This window comes from Hesperophylax consimilis, chromosome 19, assembly GCF_061612785.1.
Source record: "Hesperophylax consimilis isolate HC1 chromosome 19, BYU_Hcon_1.0, whole genome shotgun sequence".
In the NCBI taxonomy this organism is placed as follows: Eukaryota; Metazoa; Arthropoda; class Insecta; order Trichoptera; family Limnephilidae; genus Hesperophylax; species Hesperophylax consimilis.
Genome location: NC_142854.1, coordinates 22,448,037 through 22,473,437, shown reverse-complemented (window position 1 = coordinate 22,473,437; position 25,401 = coordinate 22,448,037). Strand labels below are relative to the sequence as shown.

General features: G+C 33.9%; 1 protein-coding gene across 1 annotated transcript in view; it reads right to left on the bottom strand.

The window, feature by feature from the left end:
• Positions 1-14,262: 14,262 nt before the first annotated feature.
• LOC149415007 (uncharacterized) overlaps positions 14,263-25,401 on the bottom strand; it is a 62,062-nt gene continuing 50,923 nt past the window's right edge. The window contains exons 5-7 of the mRNA XM_089642974.1: positions 21,648-21,725; positions 20,424-20,634; positions 14,263-15,503 (exon numbers count right to left, since the gene is read on the bottom strand). Of these exons, the coding sequence (XP_089499100.1) occupies positions 15,417-15,503; positions 20,424-20,634; positions 21,648-21,725 (376 nt within the window). The 3' untranslated portion in view covers positions 14,263-15,416. The remainder of the gene's footprint in view (positions 15,504-20,423; positions 20,635-21,647; positions 21,726-25,401) is intronic.

Here is a 25,401-nt window from a genome sequence, read left to right as displayed (position 1 = left end):
TGGTTTCTGAGAAATAATAACAGTATGGAATATTGTCAGCTTTGAAATCAAATGAATGTCTGTTATATCGTTGTATTCAAGTTACCCACTCTGATTAAATTTAAAGTGAAATAAGAAAAATGGAAAACTGCATATGTTATTAATGTTATAAATGTTATGTGTTCGGTGTACCTAATAAAAGCAACGGTTTTGCAAATGTTTGTTTTATTTTTAATGTCCTGACATCCTTAGGGACGGTGGAACAGTAAATTTTAAGAAAACTGAAGTGGCGCAGAGATTAATTTTATATGATTTAAGAGGAAGCTACAAGCCAAAAATGTGTATATTCTTGGTATACCTTATATTGTAGGTAATAGGCATTAAAATCGCATGACAAACGAAGTCTAGAAACTTCTTTCTTGTCTAGAAAAGTCTTTTTAAGTTGTTTCCTTTACGCGTTCATACATTTCTATTGAAAAAAATTTTTTTTAGTAGTTTACATTTATATTTTTGATTGATTAATTTACTATTTTATTTGTATTCTACTCAAGCGAAACGATAGGAAAACCTTCAATTTATCTAAAGCATATTTTTTGGTATTCATAATGTACACCAATTCGTTATAAAGATTAATCAAAATAGTGATTTAGCATTAAGCTTCGCCTTAAGACATTATTGGTGAGACTCTCAGATGAAAATTTGATTCAGAAAAATTTGAAAAAGATTCAGTTGCATCTAGGAATTGAACCCAGAACCTCAAGCCTTGCCGGGGCTTGGCTGTACCACTGAGCTAATCCAACCCTATCTCCTTCGGTCACATTTGACTGTACTAAGAATTTGACTTTGACTAAGAACTGCCAACATTATCTTCATTTTCTTAACACATATTTTTATCGGACGTTTTCGGGTTTTAGAATCAGCAGCGCTCATTCCAAAAATCATACTTACTATGTATTAACACATTTCTGGCCTGGTTTTTTTTGCGCTGGCGCTGCGCTGTCTCCGGGTGAAAATAAAGGTCCTGCGCGAATTTCTTTAATTTGTTTTAAATCGCTATATCTTCAAAAATAATTAAAATATTTTAATAAAAAGTTCTACGTAGTAATTCGGCATACTCAAGCTATAAAAGTACAAAGCGAAAATCGAATGTTATTTGAAATGCAACTTAATTAACCTTGTAATATGTTTATTATGGTACGCTTATCGGTATTTGCCCATACCTGCTTTCTTTAAATACGCTTGACATCTCTCGATCGCTTGCACGGAGTAGAGTTGGGCGGAACAGAGATAGATATTCGAATCGGGTTTCACGGTCATAAAAACCCTCACTGCAGGAATTAGGAATTGAATTATTACAATAACAAAGAATATACTATCCTTTTGTTAAAATACCAATGTAAACGAAAGGCACGAAGATAAATATAAAAAGAAGACTTGCATAACGATTAGATAATTATGTACATATAGTTGGGACCTTTACAAAGATATTGGTATATAATATTCATATAAAAACATTGAATAATTCCATCTTTTCTGCCATTGAAATGAGGCCGGCGTAAAATGTAGAACTACCCTTCTTGGCGTTAAGCATCATTCGACCGAACGGGTAGCACTACCCTTCCCGGCATTAAGCATCAATCGACCGAACAGGTAGAACTACACTTCCCGACGTTAAGCATCAATCGACCAAACAGGTAGAACTACCCTTCCCGGCATTAAGCATCAATTGACCGAACAGGTAGAACTACACTTCCCGGCGATAAGCATCAATCGACCGAATGGGTAGAACTACACTTCCCGGCGTTAAGCATCAATCAACCGAATGGGTAGAACTATCTTTCCAGCCGAAGTCTGTTAATTGGAAACATACAATCTGCCAATGAATCCACAAATATATTTCACCATTTATCACATATTTTTAGGTTTTAGTCAGTCGCTGAAAAACTTGTTTTTTCTTTCTTCATTTCATTAATTAACACACTGTAGTCGGGCGCTTCAAACAATAGACTCTAGCCTATAGCGGGTGTTTTTCGCGAATAGCGCAAAAATATATTGCTTCAGCTAAATCTTCACCAGAATGGACAGACAAATTATCGGCGAATATTTCCTCATGACTTTCGTTATTATCTGAAGACATTTTTGAAGGGTAAAAGAAAATATCAATTAAATAAATTCCACTAAAAAAACACGTCTGTTTTGTAACTCTGTATATCATAACTAAAGCACGTGTATATTAGCGCCACTCTATCTTCACAAGTAACGAGTGCCGGGAAAAGTCATTCAGGAAATGATTATTGTAATAACATCCTCGGGATTATCTCATAAGAGAGGTCCAATGAATTTATAACACGTCATAAGAATATAATAGGTACTCATATTCCCAGTACAACTAACAAACAATCTTTGAAATTTAACACGATAAAATTGCCTAATTATTGCAAGAGTATGTGTGTACATAAAAGAAACAACGGCTTATCTTTTTTTTGTTATACATATGTGTGTGTAGTTTGTAATGTCTTCAAGCGTTTAGATTAAATAGTCACGGGAAATAATAATAATAATTTTCCTTCCTCGCCTTTGAAGTGGAGCCGGCGTAAAGGGTATTTTTACCCGTCCCGCCATAAGCACCAGTCGGCCGCGCGGGTAAAAATACCGTTCCCGCTCATAGTGGGTTAACTTTGTACTAATGTATATTTTCTTTTTTCTTTGCTCTTGTTTACTTATATAATCTAATTATTTTTCTTCTCTTTCTTCTTTCTATGACTGTCGATAACTATCATGTATGTAAATGAGACGAAGCCGCTTAAGTGGTGGCACTACTGCAATCAGGAATGCGAATGCTGGGCAAGCAAACTTAAGTCAATTTGCCACTCAACGGGTTTTCCAGCGGTTTTAAGAGACTAGTGAAGGTTTATATATTTAATACATGCATATTATATTTATTGAAAGTAGAGAAAATTCTCCAAGCAATGCCGTACATGTCAGCTAGTTCTAAATAAATACTAAAATAAATATTAAATAAAAAGCCACATTTCTTTCACAGTTATTATATTTTCATTTATATCATGATACCATGTTATAGTCACAACTAAATTAAAATGTTACAAAAAAAAAAATAATAGTTCACCTTGGGAAGGACTACAATCACTGAATAGATAATATAAATTAAAAATACCCTCCATATAGATTTGAATGGAAATCGACGTTGCCACTGACTTAGTACCTTTTGGTTCTAGCTCATTTAGCAAGCGCTCTGTCTCTTAATACTGGCTGACATCATACATCGCCATTATATTTGATCGAAACGATAATTTCATAATGATGAAACATTTTTTTTTATTTAGAAATTTAACCTCTCAAGCTAATTTGTTCAGTTTTGGAAACAAACAGGTATTACCGTTGAGTCAATCTGTTTGCTTTTGGGAAAAGCACGGACTAATAGAAATCATTGTATCTGCCTTACTGTCATGGTGAGAAATATGATTCAAACAGTGTTAAAAAGAGAAAACACAAAGCTTTATATTCAAATCTAGAAATTGACCACAAAATAATTTTAATATACACCTCTATGAAACCAAAGTTTTCGAGCGCAATTTGAGATTTTTTTTTAATATGAAACGACAAAAAAGTGAGGTGGCATGTTTTTTTATTGTTATCAGTAATTTTAGTTCAGTATTTATACAAAAAATGCAAGGAGAGCCATTTTAAAAACTGTTTTTTTGTTAGCATTCACAAATTTAATATTTAAAAAATTACATGTATTTCTAATAATACAATTCGAAAGTGTATTTTTCATTACCTTTCAAAAACAATTTTTAATTTTCGGATAAATTCAGAAATATCCCATTTATTTGGATTTTACTGCAAAGCGGAAATACACACAAATTTTCCGAACTTAACGACAGCTTCTTTAAGAAATATAACGGTTAATATGCCAGAGGCTTGAGGGTTTAAGCGAAGAAACTCACCCACATTGCATCTCTTGCATTCTTCTTTATTATATGACTACAAACATTATCAAATGGCATCGTAAAATTAAAAATAATTATTGTATATTTTAAATAACATGCAAGAAAATTTATTGACTAAGGCAAAACACATTTAATTATTATTTTAAAATTAACAATTAGGATTCAATCATTAAAATAACGTAATAATAAATAAATAAAAAAATTTAACCTAAAAATTCAACCCTCCATTTCAGATTCATTCTCTCTTTATAAGTTTACATAATATTAGTGTTTATAATATCATTATCATCTAATAATTAACAACATAACTCCATTATTAAATGTCTTACATAATAATATTGACTCTCACCAAGTTATCTCTGTTTATAAATAATATACTGTAACGCTGTAAAAGACAATGTTATATGAACAAGATTCGTGAATAAATTAATTGGAGAAAGAAATGTCAATTAAAAGTGGGTCCCAAAATGATCTGAAATCAATTAATTTGGACTCCGTGGTCGAGTGGAGGTTTCGGGTTCGAATCCCAGCGTGCGCAAGTCACGTTTCACAGTGGTGATCTGATCTGAATATCCAGGTACTCCTTCCTCTTCCCCAATACCTTCAGCATCACAACATACCCCGATTGGGGTTGCCATAGTCTCACTGGCTCGGCCGTTGGGAGTCTTGTGTGGTACTCATAAATATGCATTTTTAATGGTGTATTTGAGGCACTTTTCAGAATGAGGGATACCTTTAAGAGTCTAAATTCTAAATGTTGCTTTAGCCATGTTTGGTAGGCAAATCTGAATAGGCAGGAACCTCCCCACCTTCATCATTCCTATCTCTTTCTCTTTAGCCTGACAACATACCCCAATTGGTGATGCCATAGGGACTCTTGTGAAAAAGTAAAAATAAAACACTTTTAATCGAAATTAGTCATCGAAGCAATGGCTAGAATACAATTTGTCTTTTCTAGAGTTACACCCTGTTAAATATAGATTTTAATAATAATACATTGTAAAAAAATCTCTTTTGAATCCTGCAGCTGGTACTGACTTTCTCCCCTTTGAGCAATAACTATACATAATATATAATCTACCTACTGTTAGATAAGATTCATATAAGGACATTAAGAAAATGAAAAAAAAATTGCAGGCAAGAATGTAAAAATGAGGTTGAATTCGTGCAGTAAACACGACTTAACAGTTCTGGCAAATACACATACGGTACGGCATAACAAAATAGTTGACGGAGAATCGGAGCGATAGATTATGCCGCCTGTCAAACAAATTAACGAACCCCGTGGTCGAGCGGTTAAAATCTTCGACTACAAATCCGGAGATCACGGTTCGAAGATAATAAAATAATAACTTTTATGATTTGAGCTTTTGTTATCGGGAAAATCGAGTCCTCCACTTTACAGTTCACCACTGCAGAGAGAATAAAATGTCAAAGATCACACTCTCAACACATTCTTTCATCTCGTGATATAAACCAATCAATTTCAAATAGTAATGCATAATAATAAATATTGCTACGATCAAAATAATGGAAAAGGATTTTATAATATGTATTAAGAATGGAACCAAAGTTTCTACAAAGGATCTACAAATAAAAACATTTTCTAACCTAACAACCTTCAAACACCAAACCTTTCAATATTATTGCACTAAACTTTATTCGCAAGACTAACTAGAGGATATTCTGATAAAAGTGCTGTATTTAATTTTTTATATGAATTCCGCACAAGAGTGCAAAACTTCCTGGAATCAGCGGTCCCGCTCATCAAAGACTGCTAAACCCATTTCAAGACCGGCAATAAGAATGATAGACTTAAGGAACTAAAATTACCAACATAAGAAAAAAGAAGAGAAAGTGGTGAATTGATTGCGACTTTTAATATTTTATCTGTTACCCTGGCATCCAAGAAATCTTCACCAGCAAAAATATAAATCTTCATAGACGTTAAAAAAATTTAATCAAACGCCTTTTGCATCCAATCCTTCAAAGAAACACTTCCTTGTAAATAGAGTAGTAGAAGCATGAAAGAAACTTCGACAACATGTCATCGATTCTACTAATACAGGGTTTTCCAATAAGAGGTGTTATTTTGAATACCCCGCTATTTCGGTAGATGTTACTTTTGAAGCTGTCATTTTTTGACATTTGACAAGTAGAAACTACGCCATTAATAAAAATGGAACGATACACGCTTCAACAATGCATTGAAATTATTAAAATTCACTTGAGTGAATCAAATGCAAATCATCTTGAGTGATGAGGCCCATTTCCACCTCGGTGGCTTCGTCAACAAGCAAAATTGTTGCATCTGGGGCTCGGAAAACCCAAGAGTTATTGTTGAAAAGCCTCTCTATCCTCAACGTGTGACTATTTGGTGCGGTTTATGGTCCGGCGGAGTCATTGGACCTTACTTTTTTGAAAATGAGGCTGGAGCAACAGTTATGGTGAATGGATTGCGCTATCGAGGGATGATTCATGATTTTTTATGGCCGGAATTGGATGGTATTGATCTGGACAACGTTTACTTTCAACAAGACGGCGCTACTTGCCACACAAGCAACGAAACCATTGATCTTTTACAATTGAATATCAAAATAACACCTCTTATTGGAAAACCCTGTATAAACCATTTTAAAGCTCGATTAGATTCTTATTTAGAGAGAAGAAAGGATTAACTTATTTTAAATGTAAAACAATTCCAATTACTGATAAACTTATTGTGAAAATTAAATAATTATTATTACAAGTAATTAAAATCTGGCACTTTTATGAGGACACCCTTTATATACACACGTACTTGACAATCTGTTCTCTCATATATTATATTCTTTCCGAGGAAAAAAAATATTGGAATCGGAAGAAAATAATTCACAGCTACAATGAGGCACAATCTTCCTACTTTCTAAGGCAATCTCCAGCTAAAACACGTCTTTTGCAATGAGTTCTAATACATTTGACAATATATTATAACCAACATCATCATAATATTTTGCTTTGAATTCAAACATTGCATTTTAAATACATATTAAGTTTTGTATTCAACGACAGTCAATATTATTCTTTGCCTTGAAATAATACAGATATATTATATAATCAAATAAAAGAACACATTACAAACTTTGAATTAAAAAGTCAATATTCCACATTTGACAGCTGTCAGTATCAATATCAAACAAAAGAATGTTGAATTCAACTGTCGATATTCCACATTTGACAGCTGTCAGACATAATCACACAAGAGAACACATTAATTATTCTATATCTGACAACTGCCAGATATAATCACGCAAGGGAACACTTTACAATTTTGAATTCAACAGTCATTATTTTATATCTGACAACTGTCAGATATAATCACGCAAGGGAACACTTTACAAATTTGAATTCAACAGTCATTATTCTATATCTGAAAACTGCCAGATATAATCACGCAAGGGAACACATTACAATTTTGAATTCAACAGTCAATATTCTATATTTGACAACTGTCAGATATAATCACGCAAGGGAACACTTTACAATTTTGAATTCAACAGTCAATATTCTATATTTGACAACTGTCAGATATAATCACGCAAGAGAACACAATACAATTTTGAATTCAACAGTCAATATTCTATATTTGACAACTGTCAGATATAATCACGCAAGGGAACACATTACAATTTTGAATTCAACAGTCATTATCCCATATTTGACAGCTGTCAAATATAATCAAACAGATCATTTCAAATATGAATTTACATTCAGTCAATTTCAAAAAACAATAATTTGGATAACAAATATCTACAATAATAGATAGGTATATGTAATTATTGATATTTCCCCTACCGAGGAACAACATTATATTATTTTTTATGAAGTCAGTAGCAATAATATGTTGTTTTTATATAATTAGTTGATATTAGTAGAGATATTCAGGCTTATTACTTATATTATTTGTGACAAATATAATGCATTACATTTTACTGTACCACTACATATTTTTTACGTGCAGGCCCGTGAAAAATCGCGGGATAGTCATAGAGGCGCTATAGCGTACTAATATCTGTTTGAAAAGTGTTTTCACTATTATCACACGAGTAGCAGTGCGCGGGGACCCGATTAGGTAGTTTCCGGTCGCTCGGCGTTAGAGCATTTTAGGTGGAACCAATTTTGTCTCATCTAAATATAATACAGTCGATTCCGCTTAAATGGTATGCCGGTTTATCAGACAGCCGATTATTTGAACCAAAACCCAAAAGAACAGAAACCAAATATAGAAAATAAAACTAATTTTCTTTCGTTATCCACGATATTATTCCATTTAATTTGGATAAAATCTAATCTGAGGTCAATTCAAAACGTTTTTAAGTAAACAAATTTTTATGGGGAGGGGATGCCCCACAGGAGTTCTGAGTTCATTCGGCAGTAATTCGATAGACTTTGCACACGTCGACTTTTCACCGTCCTCTGACATTTCAAGAAGTAATTTTTTGGGGCACTGTTATTATAAAATGTTATTGTTTGTTCATGATTTTTTTTATTTATTTGTATGTATCTTTGATTATTTAATTTTTAGCACATAATTATTAATTTTGTGTGATTAAATATATTTTTTTAAATTCAATAAAGTTTAAAAACGCATTCGAAAGAACTCATGTACATAATATGCGTAGATTTTTTTACCTACCTTAAACATCGCTATTTGGTAGAAAATTTTGGGTCCGATGTGTCTCAATTAAGCAGAATCGACTATACATTAATGGGAATAGTCTGAATTCCCGACAAATCAGTTCCAATTTTGAAAATGAAGCTTAAATTCAAATCAAAAGTTCTAGAGTTCATTGAACCGGAGATACAGACAGAGGCACAACTGAAATTAGTATTTTTAATTAAATTGACAAAGAAATTGAAGTTTGCGAACAAATTCATTTCAACACACTCGGAATATTAATACTTTCATGTGTAAGTAAGTCTTACTTTCGACCAGATTATAATAATACTTATTAATTAAATTATGATATCGGTACATATAGTTACACTTTTTATCGATTATGCATTATATATATTATATTGCATACAACATAGATAATAGAAACAAGAAAGATAGGCCATGAATTAGTATGAAATTGCACGCACAGTGTGTTTTATTGTCTCCGTCGCTTTGTTAATCCGTGCCGTTTGGTCGCATCTCAGCGACAATCGGCATGCTTCCATGCCATATCTCCGTTTGTTTCTATGATCGACGATGTTAACATTACTTTCATCTTCACGGTCATCTCAAAACACATGATTTCATAATAAAATATGGGAGTATGAAAATAAAGATTGTGTAAAAAAAAATTTTCATATGGGTACGGATATAGTTTCCGTATGGAAAACAGTATGAAAAAAAGCATTGCGTAAAACGCCCATTATTCTCAAGAAGTAATACAAGTTTTAACATATTATTAATTCATTTATAATTATTATGCACAAGGCATTGTTCTTTAAAACTCAACCCCTCAGCCAAATTTGTTTTAGGAACAGAAAACACCAAGCTTTATATTCAAATATAGAAATTGACTACAACATAATTAAAATGTACACATATATGAAACCAAAAGTTCCGACCGCAATTTGAGCCAAAAATTTTTGTGAATTATTTTATTAAGTATTTTTGTATTAAACGACAAAAACGCGAGTTGGCAATAATGTTTGTAATACATTTGTCTAGTAAAACATGTATTTTTTTCTTCATTAGTAATATTAGTTCAATGTTTAGATGAAAAAAACTTAGGTGAGCCATTTTTAAAACTTTTTAATGTTTGATTTAAAAATATTTAAATGATTATATGTTTATTTCTAATAACAAAATTTGAAAGGGTATTTCATTACATTTCTTAAACAGTTTTTAGTTTTCTGATACGTTACGAAATATTCCATTTGTTTGGATTTGTTTTTATTGGAGCGGAAATACAGACAAATTCTCTTTCGACTTTCTGGCAGGCCTGAGGGATTAAGCGTGAGTCGTTATCGAAAACTAAAAAGACCATAATAAAATAACATTTGCCCAATAATCATTATTATGGTGCTCAATGTGTAGATAATACCATACTTGATTAAGTGACATTTTGATTATTCTCTTTAACAAACCCAGTAGAAGTAACATCAAAAGGCAAAATGAATGTATAAGATTGACACTGCAATTGCAGTGCTTTGTACCGTGCGTGTTTGCTCAATTCTTCAACACTGCAAACGCAGGGCTTAACCTCTCAGACAAAGACATTTATATATATATTTTTTTTTTTTTTTTTTAAAGAAAGACAAACATTCCCAGGTTACGAATAACCCAACAATGTTTGAAAATCTCCTACTACCACCACAGAAAGCCGAAAATGTTGCTTGTGTTGTGATGGAGGACTTAGCCAGCCGAGGAATCGAACACGCGACGCTCGGGTGAGACCCAAGCGCTATGCCCACTCAACCACTGACCGGTCAAAACGTGAACCGGTCAAAAATGAAAACAAACGTCAAACCGGTCAAAGCCGTGAAAAATGTACTTTTTTCTGAGTATCATAAAGAAATAACACTTTATATATTGAAGAAATATAATTAAAAACTATTAGTCACCTCAAAATATTAACCGTCCAAACTAAAATATTTTTAATAAATTATTTAGAAACGCAATAAATTATGAACGAACAAGATGACAGATTCAATCGGCTTAGATAATGCAGTTCTACGTTCCATAGACATTGTTGAATACAGACGCGTAGCGTTATTCATTATCGATACTCTATTTTTTAAATCATGGCAATCCGTATATTAGTGATGGAAATAAATCGATTTTTGTAAAATCTCGCGCGATTACGTGAAAAGACGTTCTAATGTCTTGACCGCTATTATCATATTTACGTCTTTTGACGTTCTAATGTTCTGAGTGGTTAAGTTAAATAAAGGATATATTATATTTTATTTAATAATGAGAATGCGTCAGGTCGGTAAAACCAATTTACAATTTGTAAATAAAAAAAAGCATTTAAAATGGAAGTTAGATTGGTTAGGTACATAAGAATTGTTATTTTTGGCACAAATATTAATCATAACATTTTTTTGACAAATGTTTTGTTAGTTATAGGTACTCGAGTTTGGAAGTTTTACAATAAATTCACAAAAACAACTTTATACATTTATTTTTTTATGTGGAACCGCATAAGAGTACCAACTCCTCCAAATCGTCTGAAGCCAGTGAGACTATGTCGTCCACAATTGCGTAATGTTGTGAGGCTGAAGGTGGTGGGGAGGGGAAGGAGATGGGAAAGACGAAGGTGGGGATGTACCTGGCTATTCAGATGTGGTCACCAAACACGGCATTTCAAGCAACATTGGGTTTTATGGGTTTTCAAAATACAAATCAACAAACAGTTTTTATTTCAAGAATGATGAAATTTTGCACATTTGACAAGAGGAAGGTCATCCAGTAATAATACTAATAACAAATACTCTCAGTATCGCCCCGGCGAAAGACCAACATTGAGAATTGAAACATTGCTTCAAATGACTTTAGTCCTGTTGTTTTTACCAGATCTGAACAGTTGGATATTTCGCAACATTCCTCTCGCACAACTCTTTCCCCTCTCCACTTCCCCAGCTGTATAATGTACCACAATTGGGGATGAGATAGTCTCACTGGCTCTAGACGGCAGGGAGCAGTTGGGAATCTTGTGCAGTTTAACATAAAAAAAAAATAATAAAGAGAATTGCAAAACTTATCAATGATTATTTTGTTTTGAGGAATTCTTAAATTTAATAAAAAGAAAAATGGATAATAAGTTTTCAACATATTTCGCTCCCTAAAAGTAAACAAATTTATTTAATGTGATATTGCTTACATACTGCACAACCTCGTATAGTGAATTCGATATGAAAAATAAATTGACTGTCAAATACACAAAACACAAAGTAAGCACACTTTTACCTCACATTTTGGGTAAAATCATTGAACAAATTATTTTTTTTTTTTTTACATTAACTCCACACAGGAGGCACTGAGGAAAATAATTTCCCTCAGGGTTTATATCATCTTTGGGATTGCTGTGTGGAGTTGATTTTAATCAAAAGGGTTGTCACTGGTCTCTTGGTTCCACAGCCGTCTTCCAAGGTTTCTGAACCTTCTTCGGTTCTTTTTGAGGAGATGAAGGAGTGATCATGGGTCTTGGAGAGACCTGTGTTGTGGGACGTACGAAACGCAGAGCTGTTGAACTTAAAAACGAGTTGTAGGAACGAGCCGTTCTCATGTGACAAATGATCATATTAATGAGAGGACGGAACTTTCAGAAATTTAGGAAAGTTCCGAAGATAATATAAGTCTTCAGAATGTTGATATTTGAGCATGTGAAGTCACGGCACTGCCATTTAAATTATGAGACACAATTGCATATGTTTTACCTAATTTCACTTTGACAGTTCATAACTGTTAATACAATTATTTCACAAATATTAGTGTCGTCATCAATCCTTTAAATATAATACATTTTCATTAAAAATGAAATAGGAGACATTCTCATTCAAAATAACTTCATTAACACACTTCAAGCAGGAAAAAATAGGATTCCATTTGAGAAAATTGATTTTGATTTAAACCTCTATTATCTTTGAAAATAATTAATATATTTTTGTTAAAAATGTACGAACCATTAGCAAAGTTCACAACCAGTTACTTTACAGGCTCCTACCTAGCACCTAGCGGTCAGAGGTAAAACTAGGGCTAACAGATAAAACAGATGTTTTGCCGTATCAATTGGCTTTCTTTGACATGTTTACAATTAGCTTGTCAATGTGTTTTACTTGGTTAGATTATAAAAAGCCTCGCCGACTGGATTCCTTCTTCTTCTCTCCTATAAAATAGTAACAAGCAGTCATTATGGTCTACAGACCATTAGTAAAACTGTTTTGTCCGGGTCGGGAATAATTTAACTCTTTGTAACATTAAATAAAGTGAAATGCAGTTTTGTGCAGTAAAAACAAAAAAAACCATACGTCTGTTATTGAAGACTTCATCAAGCCCAAACAAATCTAAACAATTTTTATTTATTTATACTGGGTTTTTACAGACAATCTCTCTTACATGAGAACAATCCAGTTATAACAACTCAGTTATTATACAAATAGGTACAACAATTACAATTAAATCTACTCAGACAGGATAAATTAATTTAACTATTAATAAACAAATAAAAATACAAAATTATATGAAAGTACAGAAAAATAACAGACACAAATAGAGACGCAAGTAATACATAATATAATCAGTGCAATATATTTTTTTGCAAAAGCTGAAATTTTTTTCTGAATCCATACAAATTATAGACGAAAATGTCTACTTCAGCACACTCAATCTTATTATATAGTCGACACATTTGAGTCAGATGGTGATATTATTTTTTAATGTATTCAGGTGAAAAATATTATGCTGTAGTGTCTTAAACAATGAGAATTGGGAAAATTTACTTCAATATTGCTAAGACATAATGCAATATCAAGATGGCCGTGAATTATGTTGCGTAAACATATTAGATCAATGCATCAATGAAAGTTAATATTTGAATTAATTTTTTTACATAGTACAGGGTTTTCCAATAAGAGGTGTTATTTTGAATATTAATTAAGGAATTAATGATTTTTTATGGCCGGAATTGGATGGTATTGATCATGACAACGTTTACTTTCAACAAGACGGCGCTACATGCCACACAAGCAACGAGACCATTGATCTTTTACGGGAAAAGTTTCCGGACCGTGTTATCTCTCGAAGAGGTGATCACGATTGGCCACCGAGATCTTGTGATTTAACACCTTGCGACTTCTTCCTTTGAGGCCACGTGAAAGAGAAGGTCTACGCCAACAGCCCAGCGTCGATTCAAGACCTCAAAGATGGAATTCGAGAGGCTATCGAGGACATAAGGCAGCCACTTTGCGATTTGGTTATGGAAAATTTCATGAAAAGGATATGGTCCTGTAGGCGTGGTCGTGGTGGTCATTTGACTGATTATTTTTCACTATTAACGGCATACTTTCCTCTTTATAATGAAATAAACATTCGATCATTTATATTAAAAAATGGCATTTTTCTTTGAATATCAAAATAACACCTCTTATTGGAAAACCCTTTAATCACCAACAGTGGCGGCTCACGACTTTTGGGTGTTCTAGATTGCTAATTTTACAAAAAATGTCATTATTGATGTTGTCATAGCTGACGACGATTTTTTGAAAATCTTAAAAAATCGTTTTTGGCTACAAAAACATCAATAATCCATTTTTGTAATATTAGCACTCTAGAACACCCAAAAGTCTCAAGCCGCCACTGGTCACCACAGCCTAACTATAAAATTACTGTCTGAAATTAAAACCTACTCTGTAATAAAACTCCATAAACTGAAGTTAATGTCAATGTATGCCATTTAGTGATGATTTATGTATAAAATATGTATTGTATTGCATTACAAAAAAAATTGGTTTTCACTTTCGCACAATCATTCTAATGAATTAAAAGGATTTCCGCATCTCCAGTGACATAAGTGCATGGATCATATTACCCATTCTTCACATATGGGTTTAGTTAAATTTTCTTTGATTAAATATTCTTCCACACAAAAGATAAGAAGATAAACAAAATGTGAGACTTGTATCGCATCGGATAACAAATTACTATAAGCAATAATTAATCGCCTGAAATATCCATACAAATTGAAAATATCTCCCTAGTAAAAATAAATGCCGCCGACGGGAATTGAACCCGCACCTTCTGATGTCCGGTAAAAATCAACCTTGTCTTATAAACATTACTTTATCTTAAATAATTGTACGCCTTTACCCCAATTCAAGCAGCCGGCATAAAAGGTAGAACTATCCCTCCCGCCGGAAGTGTGTTAATAAAAAAAATAAAACACGACAGAATTTATTTTATGTCGAGGAATATTCCCGGTTGAACGCCGACTACGCACAACACTCTCTCATACGGATTATTAAAAAACTTTATATGCAATATAATAGTTGATAAAGATACACAAGAAACTGTATTCATATGTCATAACTTATCACTACATGTTAACTTAATATGCGTGTATTACTTTCAAATTTTCAATATTTTCACAATTCTAATCAGACGACCGACTACATAATATATTCTTATACTTCATATCACAAATACAATAATATTATTAATATTACCGTCATTTTCAAACATATCGAATTTCATGCAAATGTACATCATTTTAAATAATCAATTGTACATCATTTAAATAATCAATTGTACATCATTTTAAATAATCAGTTGTACATCATTTTAAATAATCAATTGTACATCATTTTAAATAATCAATTGTACATCATTTTAAATAATCAATTACATACATTGATGTCAATCTTTAAAATACATTGTTAAGAATTATAATCTCACAAGTAAAGCGATATTTATACATATTATGGTGAGATCTTTTACGTCTGCCTTTCCAGCATGAAACTGTAGCCGTATTCTTGGTCCAGTTGAAACATGCTTTTCTTTTTGATCACGGGAAATTGTATCTGAAAATAAAATAAATCATTAATTTAATAAGTAGTCAGATTGTGTAGTCGGTCTCAAGGTGTGTACCGTCTCGCTCGATGCTTTGTTGTTCGATGCGAAAAAGATTGAAGAACCGTAATTCTTGCTCGACAGAAATTTACGATTTCACTGAGCCTCTTGGTGGTACATATATATATATATATACATGGTGTCTTGTGTCGAGCTGCTCAAACGTGTGGACACAACGACGAACATAGTTCCAAGTAAACATGTTCGATTGAGTCAAGCCGTCGAGCATAAATATACATGTGTACATAGCATAAAATTAAATAAACCGAATTGAGAGAGATATACATATCGATTAAATGATCACCTGGGAGATCACCTCCCGGCCGCTGAGAATCGGGGACAATCCATACATAAATACAAACTTCACTATAATCTATACATCTGCTCTGATGATGGACACTGTAACGCTGTCCGAAACATTGGCTATAGAAGAAGGAAGCGCAACACGGCATAATAACACAAAAAGTATCATTATCATAGACATATGAATATTAGTAGACCTGCCCTAAGTGATTAAAAGCGTATTATTCCCCACTCCCCATACCGGTTCCATTGGAGCCGGCTGGGCTCGCGTATGGCTTCCCGTGAATCTTGAGAATGTGACGTCATCATTCTTGTTCGAACTAGCGTCGAGCTATGGTCGAGGCATTTTACGAAATAACACGGCAAAATGGTGGCTTGTGTTATGAAAACTTGTAAAAATAGATGTGAAAAAGAGAATAAACCCAATTGTCGTATTACATTTCATATGTAAGCATTATTTTAAGCTTATTCACATCGTATAATATGGATCAGTTGTAGAAACATATACTATCACATCGAGATACATCTGGACGCAAAATACAAAGCCGTGTGCATAAGAATCAGGGATGTGCCTTCGCCTTTTGCGCTTTAGGTACCACGTGTTAGGTACGCGCTTGTTTCGTATGTACGGTACTGCTGGAACAAGAAGGAGTGCATATCACGTAATGCGCTAGGTTATACCGAGTGGCGATGTGTGATAGAAAATCATGTTTTTTGTTTTTAATTGAAAGTGTCATCGGAAGGCAAAATGATGTCCAAATTTTTACTCCAAATACTCCTAGGAATCGCTGGTAAAAACTGTGTGTATATAATTTCATTTGTTTTTTTAGTTGTTTTACTTTTCTTTCTTAAAGATTTCAATATTTTATTATTAATACGAACATAGCGGTTGTGACAGCCCTCCAACATTGGTCGAATGTAGCGATTCCCAAGTGTGCGCATCGTTGTTACTGGAAAGTAAATTATGAACACTTATAAAAGTGTCTTAACTAAATACGTAAACAAAATATTCGACTCTGAAAATAGAAGAAATTTTTTTTGCCGAATTTGGACTTCGCAAATTTGTTCATAACGTGGCGAGTAATTTGCGCTCCCATGTAAAAATGTCTATTCATTCAAAAGCAGATTTTACTTTTTAGAACTAAATGGTGATATTATAATGCGAGATGCCTATATACTGTCAGATTGATTTATTGACGAATCACAGTCAGCTTTACCCCCTTCGTTCTTCAACAGTTGATTTTACCCCTCACCTTTAATTTCTAGTCTATATATTCATATGTCTGTGTTTATTGCGGTATTTTAAGTAGGTACATAGTCATCTATGTCCTAATACAATCCTTATATACATATAATTATAGTAACACATTTAAAATGAATCAATCACGTATTTTCGTAGTTTAATTTTAAATGTTTTTATGTTTTCTTCTGATTTTATTTCTTCTGGTAGCTCTCCAAATATCTCCAACGCTCCGTACATCAATGACTTTTGACTCTGTGTTTTTTCCTGAAGGGGAGTCTCAATTCATTTCTTTTCCTCGTCTCATGTGTGTGTTTGTTCTGTAGTTTATCAATTTTTCTTAGGAATTCACTAGACGTATGGCCATTGATTATCTTGTAGATTAAAAATATGGTATTAAAGTAAATAATTTGTTTCAATGACAAGATATTTAACTCCTTCAACATGTTCTTAATTTTTGTGTATCTATTTTTCTTCAATATGGTTCTCATTGAAGAAAAATAGATACACAAAAATTAAGTACATTAAATTTGTACATTAACCCTTTTGCTGCCCGAATGTAAACACAGATAGATACTCTCACGCCAAGGGTTTTTAGAATTTTTTATATTGCCTCATTATTTATTATCCTCAGCACTTAGAGATTGTAAATCATTACCAAAACAAAAAAAACTTGTTTACGTTACACTCTTGAAAAGTCTAAGCAAGATATCTTTATGAATTGATGCATTATTTGACGAATAAAAACTATCTATGAAACATCAACAAACTTCGACCCGCCGCCATTATCAAATCAGTAATCTCACCAACACATACAGACATACTATAGTAATATCAGTACTCACGTCTCTGTAGTGGGACCACTGCGACGGCTCACCATTTCACACGATTCACTTGTGATAATATTATTGTTTAAGCTTCATTATTTATTCAACTTTTATTTACAGTTTCTTATCGTATTATTTATGTTAATAGTTTTTATTCGAATGGTAGACTTTAAAACAGGGATGAATACACAATGCCACATTACACTGGGAACACATATATCGAGCCATTTTTCTGCGGCTATGTTTAAGTTTTGTATTCGCACAAACATGGCAGGCTCTGTATGGCTTGGATTGTTTTGATGTTGCCGGTATTGGCTCAGGCATATGGTTTACAACTTCTTTTGAAAGCAGACGTAATGGTGTGTCATGATGAGACGAATGAGGAGTTGAGTCGATTTGATTTTTTTTGTGGTGTTTTGCGATTAATTGTCTTATCACACATAACTGATAATCGGGGAAGCTCATACCTGAATTTTTTATGCTATTGTGTACAATAAAAGAATTTAACAGATATAAATCAATAATATGGAAAAAAAGCTTTTTATACCACTTAATGGACTTTCGCAAGCAACTTACTCCAGTTAACATCATGTCTGCCTTATCCACTAAACCCATATGCTTATTGTAATCCTGAATGCAATTGGGTTTGCATATTGTTTGTCCCGTTCTTAAATTTGTTTTTCCCGTTGGGGAAATAGTGTGGTCGTGTAAAGAGCTGAGCATGTATATTTCCCTCTTATCATGCCATTTTAGAGCCATCAATGGCCCGCAGCTCTTTGTTACCATTTCCCCCTTCTTCAGTTTGTCAAATTTTGGCATGTATTTCCTATTTTTTCGCACCGTTCCGCAAGCATTGGTTTTATTTTCATGCAGGTATTTAAATAGTGTAGGACTGGTATACCAGTTATCAACATAAAGTTTGTGTCCCTTATCTAGATAATCTCTAAGTAGAGTTGTCACAACAGCTCCCGAGGCGCCTATACATTGATTATCAGTGACGTCGGTTCCATCACCACAATAAACAATGAAATCTAAAACATAACCCGTCAGTACATCACACAAAACAAACATTTTTATCCCAAACCGGTGGCGTTTGGAAGGAATAAATTGTTTAAATTTTAATCGTCCTTTAAAAACAACCATGCTCTCGTCGATGCAAAGATTTTCAAAGGGAGTAAAAGTTTCTTTAAATATCTTACGAGTCGGATTAACGAGTAATCTTATTTTGTGCAATTTGTCGCCAGGAATTTGTGTATCGTGGTCAGAAATATGTAACATGCTCAGTAATATTTGATACCTATTTCTGGGCATCGTTTTACCAAAAATGGCACTCGTAAGAAGAGGATCTGTCGACCAATGCTCTTCTATTGAATGATGTTTATTTCGTGTCATCAGCATTGATATGGCAAAAAATACATACATCTCACTAATTGAAGTATCAACCCATTTACGAAGCCTTGATTGTTCAGACACAACTTTTTTCTGTATTGTTGCTGCGTAATATTTATTAGTTTGAGATACAATATCAGTCATAATATTTGTATTTAAAAAATGCTCAAAAAAATTCACTTCCTCGGAATTTTCCGACAAAAGAGGAGAAGAGTTTACGCCAGAAGGGAAATCATCGAAGTCGTGAATAATCGGAACAAAATGATCCGATGTCCAAGTGTTCATGTCAAAACCAGTCTGACTTGATGTGCTGGGTTCGTCCAAGAGTTGATCATTAGATTCAACAATATTTTCAGCGTGTACTCCTTCATTTATACTGCTTACTTCACTGGCGGAATCACACTCACTGTCACTAAATTCACAGTCAGAGTCAAGATCGAGACAATATTCTCTTATTTGGTCATCAGACAAGTCACGTCGAGCCATGATGGAGGGTTACACAAAATAAAATATTAGGAAAAACGACAAATTAACACAATAATTAGTTTCCAAACACAGATAATTAAAATAAAATTTATATTAATATTTTTCACTCGAAAGGCGGATATAACAACTTATTTCATTTAAAATAAGAAAACATGTTGATTAACACAAATGTTATTTGCACTAAAAATATTACTAGTTAATAAAAACAATTTGTTAAAATAATAACGTTAGAACCATGATTCGTTGCAGATTCTAAGTATTCGCGAACCGTCGAGATAAGAAGGAACCACGTGAAGCACTAACACAGCTACGCGCGCGCGGGGAATTCAAACACTGGCAGGGGAAATATTGTAGTCTCCAGTTTGACGAGGTCTTTTATTATATAAACAAAATCATTTGTCACATCTGTGTAGAGATGTCGCTAGATAAAAGTTCAAATTATTTTTTAAGCCCGAGTTTTGCGCCATCTATACAGAAAGTTCCGAGATATCGCAAGTTGAAATTAAAATCATGTATGTTTGCGCGTGGCAGCGAGAGCTCGGAATCTTGAATCAAACATAGATGCGCACGGCAGCCTCCGGGTTAAAATTGTGGTTTGCCGCAGATTATAAATATATGTCAATTACCTTGTTAGCGCCAGTCATGCCCCCCAGCCGGCTGTTGAGCACGAAGGGGACCCCCTCCACGCCGCTCCAGCAGTGCGTGGCCAGCGTGTGGTGCTGCGGGGGCAGGGGGGGAGCGGGGCGCGCGCGGAGGGGCGCGGGCGGCGCGGGGCGCGACGGTTGCAGGTAGGAGGGGCTCAGGGACTCGTAGTCGTGGTGGGACGGCGACTCGCTCAGCTTCGGGTATTGCTGGGGAAAATAATAAATCACTTATTATTAATGGACGGATGTTGAGAAAGGGATGCTTAGATAAATAATTGACAGCAGAGCAAATCCTTTTTTATTGAAAGACAAATATTATATATATACCATCATTATAAGCGGAAGACGTTGCTTGTGTAATGATGGGGGATTTAGTCAGCAGAGGAATTGCACCCATGATGCTTTGGTGGGCACTCAATGCATTTGTCAACTCAGCCACTGATCGGTTAATTTAGTTTTGTATAAAAGTTTAATTGTTAGACTATAATATTATAGAGTTATGACAAAAATTAACTTTTTTAAATGTTCTGGTTTGTTGTTCAATTGTTCTGTTATGTCATGTTTTGTTCTGTTATATTGTGTTGTCATGTATTATTCTGTTTTGTTGTGTTATGTCATGTATTGTTCTTTTATATCTTGGTCTGTTTTTTTGTGTGCTGTTATCATGTTCTGTTGTCATAATAATAATATTTGGCCGCTGTTCTGTTGTCATATATTGTACTGTTATCATAATAATAATTTTGGCATGTATAGTGCCGTTTTTTCAAGGGCCAACACATATCACGTTCAGTTTTGTTTTGTCAAGTTCTGTTAAAATTCTCTCAGGGCCTACGTCATCTTTGCGGATGCTGTGTGGAGTCTTTTTCAGGAGAGGAAGTAGTGAATATCCATCTTGTAGAGGGCAGGAAACGCAGAGGCCGGCAAATCGTTCCACAGCCGAGCTAAAGTTGAACTCGAGAGCGTTCTCATTTGACAAATGTTGAGCATGCGTTTGGCGTGTTCCTGACTATGCATCGGTGTTCTGTTTTAAAATTTTCTGTTTTGTTGTTATCTCTTTTATCATATATTATTCTGTTGATCCAGTTACCCTTTTGTGTGACAGCTGTTGTGTGATTGGGCAATTAAAAAACTAAAACTGCTGCACAAAGAAGTAAGTGTGAAGATGTTTTGTGTACCTTTTGCCCGGATGAAGGACTGTTCTTGGTTTCCTGCAAATTGAGCCGGTTCAGTTCGGCCACCAGAAGAGCGGAGCTCTTCTTGGGAGGACGTTCTGGTGGGGCCCTTCTGAAAACAATAAATCTATTAGAAAAGTTCAGGACGCGCGGGGCTAATTAAACATTATACAGCTGCATGGCGATAGATCCAGTATTCGCCTTTTTCGCTTCTTTCAGAATAATCTGAACAATTAAAAACCAAGCCTGTTCGGTTGAATGAATTTACAGATTAGTGAGTAGAATTTACAGAAGAAACAGCTGGATTTTCGGAACATTTGAGAGTTTGACGTTTTCTGGAATCTTTTAACGTAGATACTAGATAGTCAGTTCGTTTAAAAACGAACATCCAGATCCTGCGCAGAAAAGTCCCACAGTTGACTGCGCTGCAAACCTTTGCCTTACTTTAGCAAACTTTACTTTTCTGCGCAGGAACTGGTTACTTCAATGTGCGCTCTTCAGCGTCCAACGTACGACTGATGTAGATTATTTATAGCATTCTCAAACTCTCCCGGTGTCAAAAATATGGTCGCGTGGTTTGCCTCAAGCTAGTGGAAATGATACCCAGTTTCAGGGCCGGCTCTGTACAGGCGCAATAGCGCTCCGATCCGGGCGCCAGCTTGCCAAGACACCAAGGAGCCAAGGCGCTGATAGTACCTAGCACCTAATACAGCGCCCTTGAGGTTTTTACTAGTACCAGGAGCCGTTTAGCTCAGGGCTGGCTTTGCCCAGATTGGTATGTTAGGGCAAGTGTATGATTTTACAAAATATAAAACAATAAAAAATAGGACCTGACTCTTAGATCAGCAACATCATCAGCTGTAGGCAGACTGATGGAACCTAAGCGCAAGACAAATACTAAGTTTGGTGATCGCGCTTTCGGAGTATCTGGGCCGAAGGCTTGGAATAAACTCCCTCCAGAACTAAGATCCATAACAAGTCCAACAGAATTCAGGTCTAAACTAAAAACTTACCCTTTTAACCTGTCATACCCTTAAATTAAATATACCAGTCCTGAGAGAAAGTCCAATTATATCTAATTTTCCAATTATGTCTTAAGGCGATGCACTACGTCGTGTAATATTTTAAATTGAGCCGCTATCAATAACAACCCTTACGTAGATGGCGATAAGGTTTAAATTCCCGCTTAACACCATCCGCCTGTTTTGATTTATGCAAGAAAAAAACATGGCCAAAAAGTGCCTTTTATTTTATTTTGTGGATGTTTAGGCATAAATATTTGATTTTTTTCAATCATTTTATAAATAACTTAATTTGCCACATTGTACAATAAAATCATAACCGAAAATGGGTTCGTAAGTAGGAGATTTTGAACTTTAAAGCAGTTTTCATAGGCCTTTACATTATTTTTTTCTGGGCTTATAAAAAGACTTATCTAAAAAATACTAAATAATTATTTCAAAGGCCAAGATGTATTCTACTCGCAGTATTTAATTAAAGCATCTGAAACATTTCTAGGTGACCAAATTTTCAAATCAAAAACACATGATTTTGCATTACTACGTATGGCATCGCCTTAAATCCTGTATCTAAATTTCGCTAATAAACAATAAGTTAATGTTAATGAAGTGTTAATCTTAAGTGACCTACCAGGTAAGTATTGTACTGTATATTATCTTCATATACAGGGTGTATCGGCACGTACCCGACAAACTTTAACCAGCTATTCCTTAGCACATTTGGAGTAAAAAATGTTATGGGCACTTTGCTATCCGGTAACATTTTTTTTTAATAAAAAATTTACCATTCATATTTTCACCACATGTCACCAATGTTTTATCCTTTGTCACAGTTTGAAAACCCATCTGGCAATATTTCATTCGAGTTTCGTTGAATGATATACGTATGTACCTACATTGGCGCACTTTTACAATCACAACGAAATGGCATGGCACCATTCGTCTCATTTTTAACAATTATTATTTAGTGTTTATGAAAGAGCGAAGACGCTTTTTGACACACTTGCTAATAACAGCTGTTGAACACGAGAAACAATGCCAATGACAGTGACGGAGTGTGGATTTTTTTATAATTTTTTGTTTTTAATTGAAAAAAAATGTTACCGGACAGCAAAGTGCCCATAACATTTTTTACTCCAAATGTGCTAAGGAAAAGCTGGTTAAAGTTTGTCGGGTACGTGCCGATACACCCTGTATAGTTAGTAGTAACATAGATCATTGTAGAAATGTATTATATATTTGAACAGCGCCCTTGAGGTGATTTTGCACAAAAACGTCGCAATACAAATCATCTAAATATTATTATTATTCTAAAAATGATCATCAAAAAGTCGCTTGGTTTACTACGGGTTAGCAAATTTTTCTTTATTTACTTCAGCATATTGGTTACTTTCTTTTGCCGTGAAAGATATTTTTAGTTTGCGTGACTCCATTAGGAACATGAATTGAATGATAATAGTGCAGGGCTGACAGTACGGGAATTAATAATTACTGAAGTACAATATACTTGAGTGTGGTATCATAGCATGGGGAGGCGGCACTTCATCTGCACTAGACCCAATCATAAGGCTCAGAAAACAATTTAAAAAGTAATTCTAAGGCTACCTATAATTACAGACTCGAATCTAATTTATAATATTATGAATGTGTTTGATGTTCGGCAGCTATATGCAAAAACTATCCTAACTCATCTATACTCAAATATACATAATTACTACGAAAAAAGTTCAAATACACGATGCACTCGAAGCAACAACAAAAACTTACTACAAATACGGATAACACATACTACTTTTGGTCAACGAAACTTTAAATACTTTGCGACAAGACTCTAGAACATTCTTCCAGACAGCATAAAACAGTGCGATTCTCGTGCGATGTAAAAACTTGGATCAAAAATAAGAATAGGGCCTTCACCGGTGCATTCACCCAAATTTGCAGTTATTGAAGTCACCACATTATTGAGCGAATACATCTTAATTTATTTATTTAGTAAGAAACAAACAGCTTTTATATAATATGCAGTGATAGATATAAATATACAAGTTAACTGAAGTCAAGCCACAGAAGTATTAAAGTTATGTTAAAGTGCATTAGAAATGAAGTTTTAGTTTCTTAAAATTAATTTGGTGTTAAAGGAAGGGGAGAGGAAGAGGAAAATAGGAAGAGGATAGAAAGAGGAAAATAGAAAGAGGATAGGAGATGCTCCCGATACATTCCATACTCTCATATTAATAATCGATCGTACGCATTACTTCATATCGATATTTCTTTAGGTTATTACCAAAAATGTCAATACTGTAAAATTTTTATTAGGTATGTTTAAAGGGTTCCATGATAACTCAACACAGTGACAATTCAACACACTTTTAAAAAGTTATATAAAGTCATTAGAAACGATGAAATTTTTTTTTTTTTAACCTAACCTAACCTAATTAACCTAGTTAGTAAATTTTTTGTTTCATCACTTTCCATGACGTTATATAACTTTTTAAAGATGTGATGAATTATCATTGTGATGATTTATCCAGTCACCGTTTAAAGGTATTAGGAACTAACACGAAAAATTCTGCCTCAACACAGGCTAGACCTCAACTGTACTTATATTTTTTTTTTACCTTCACAATATTATGTTTGTATTTTTCTGTTAATTTTATAATCTTAAAAATAAAAGTAACAAATAAATGTACACCATAATATGTATTTATAGTTGTAATGTGTAAACTTTCCTAAATAAAGATATTATTATTATTAATAACAATGTTGGTT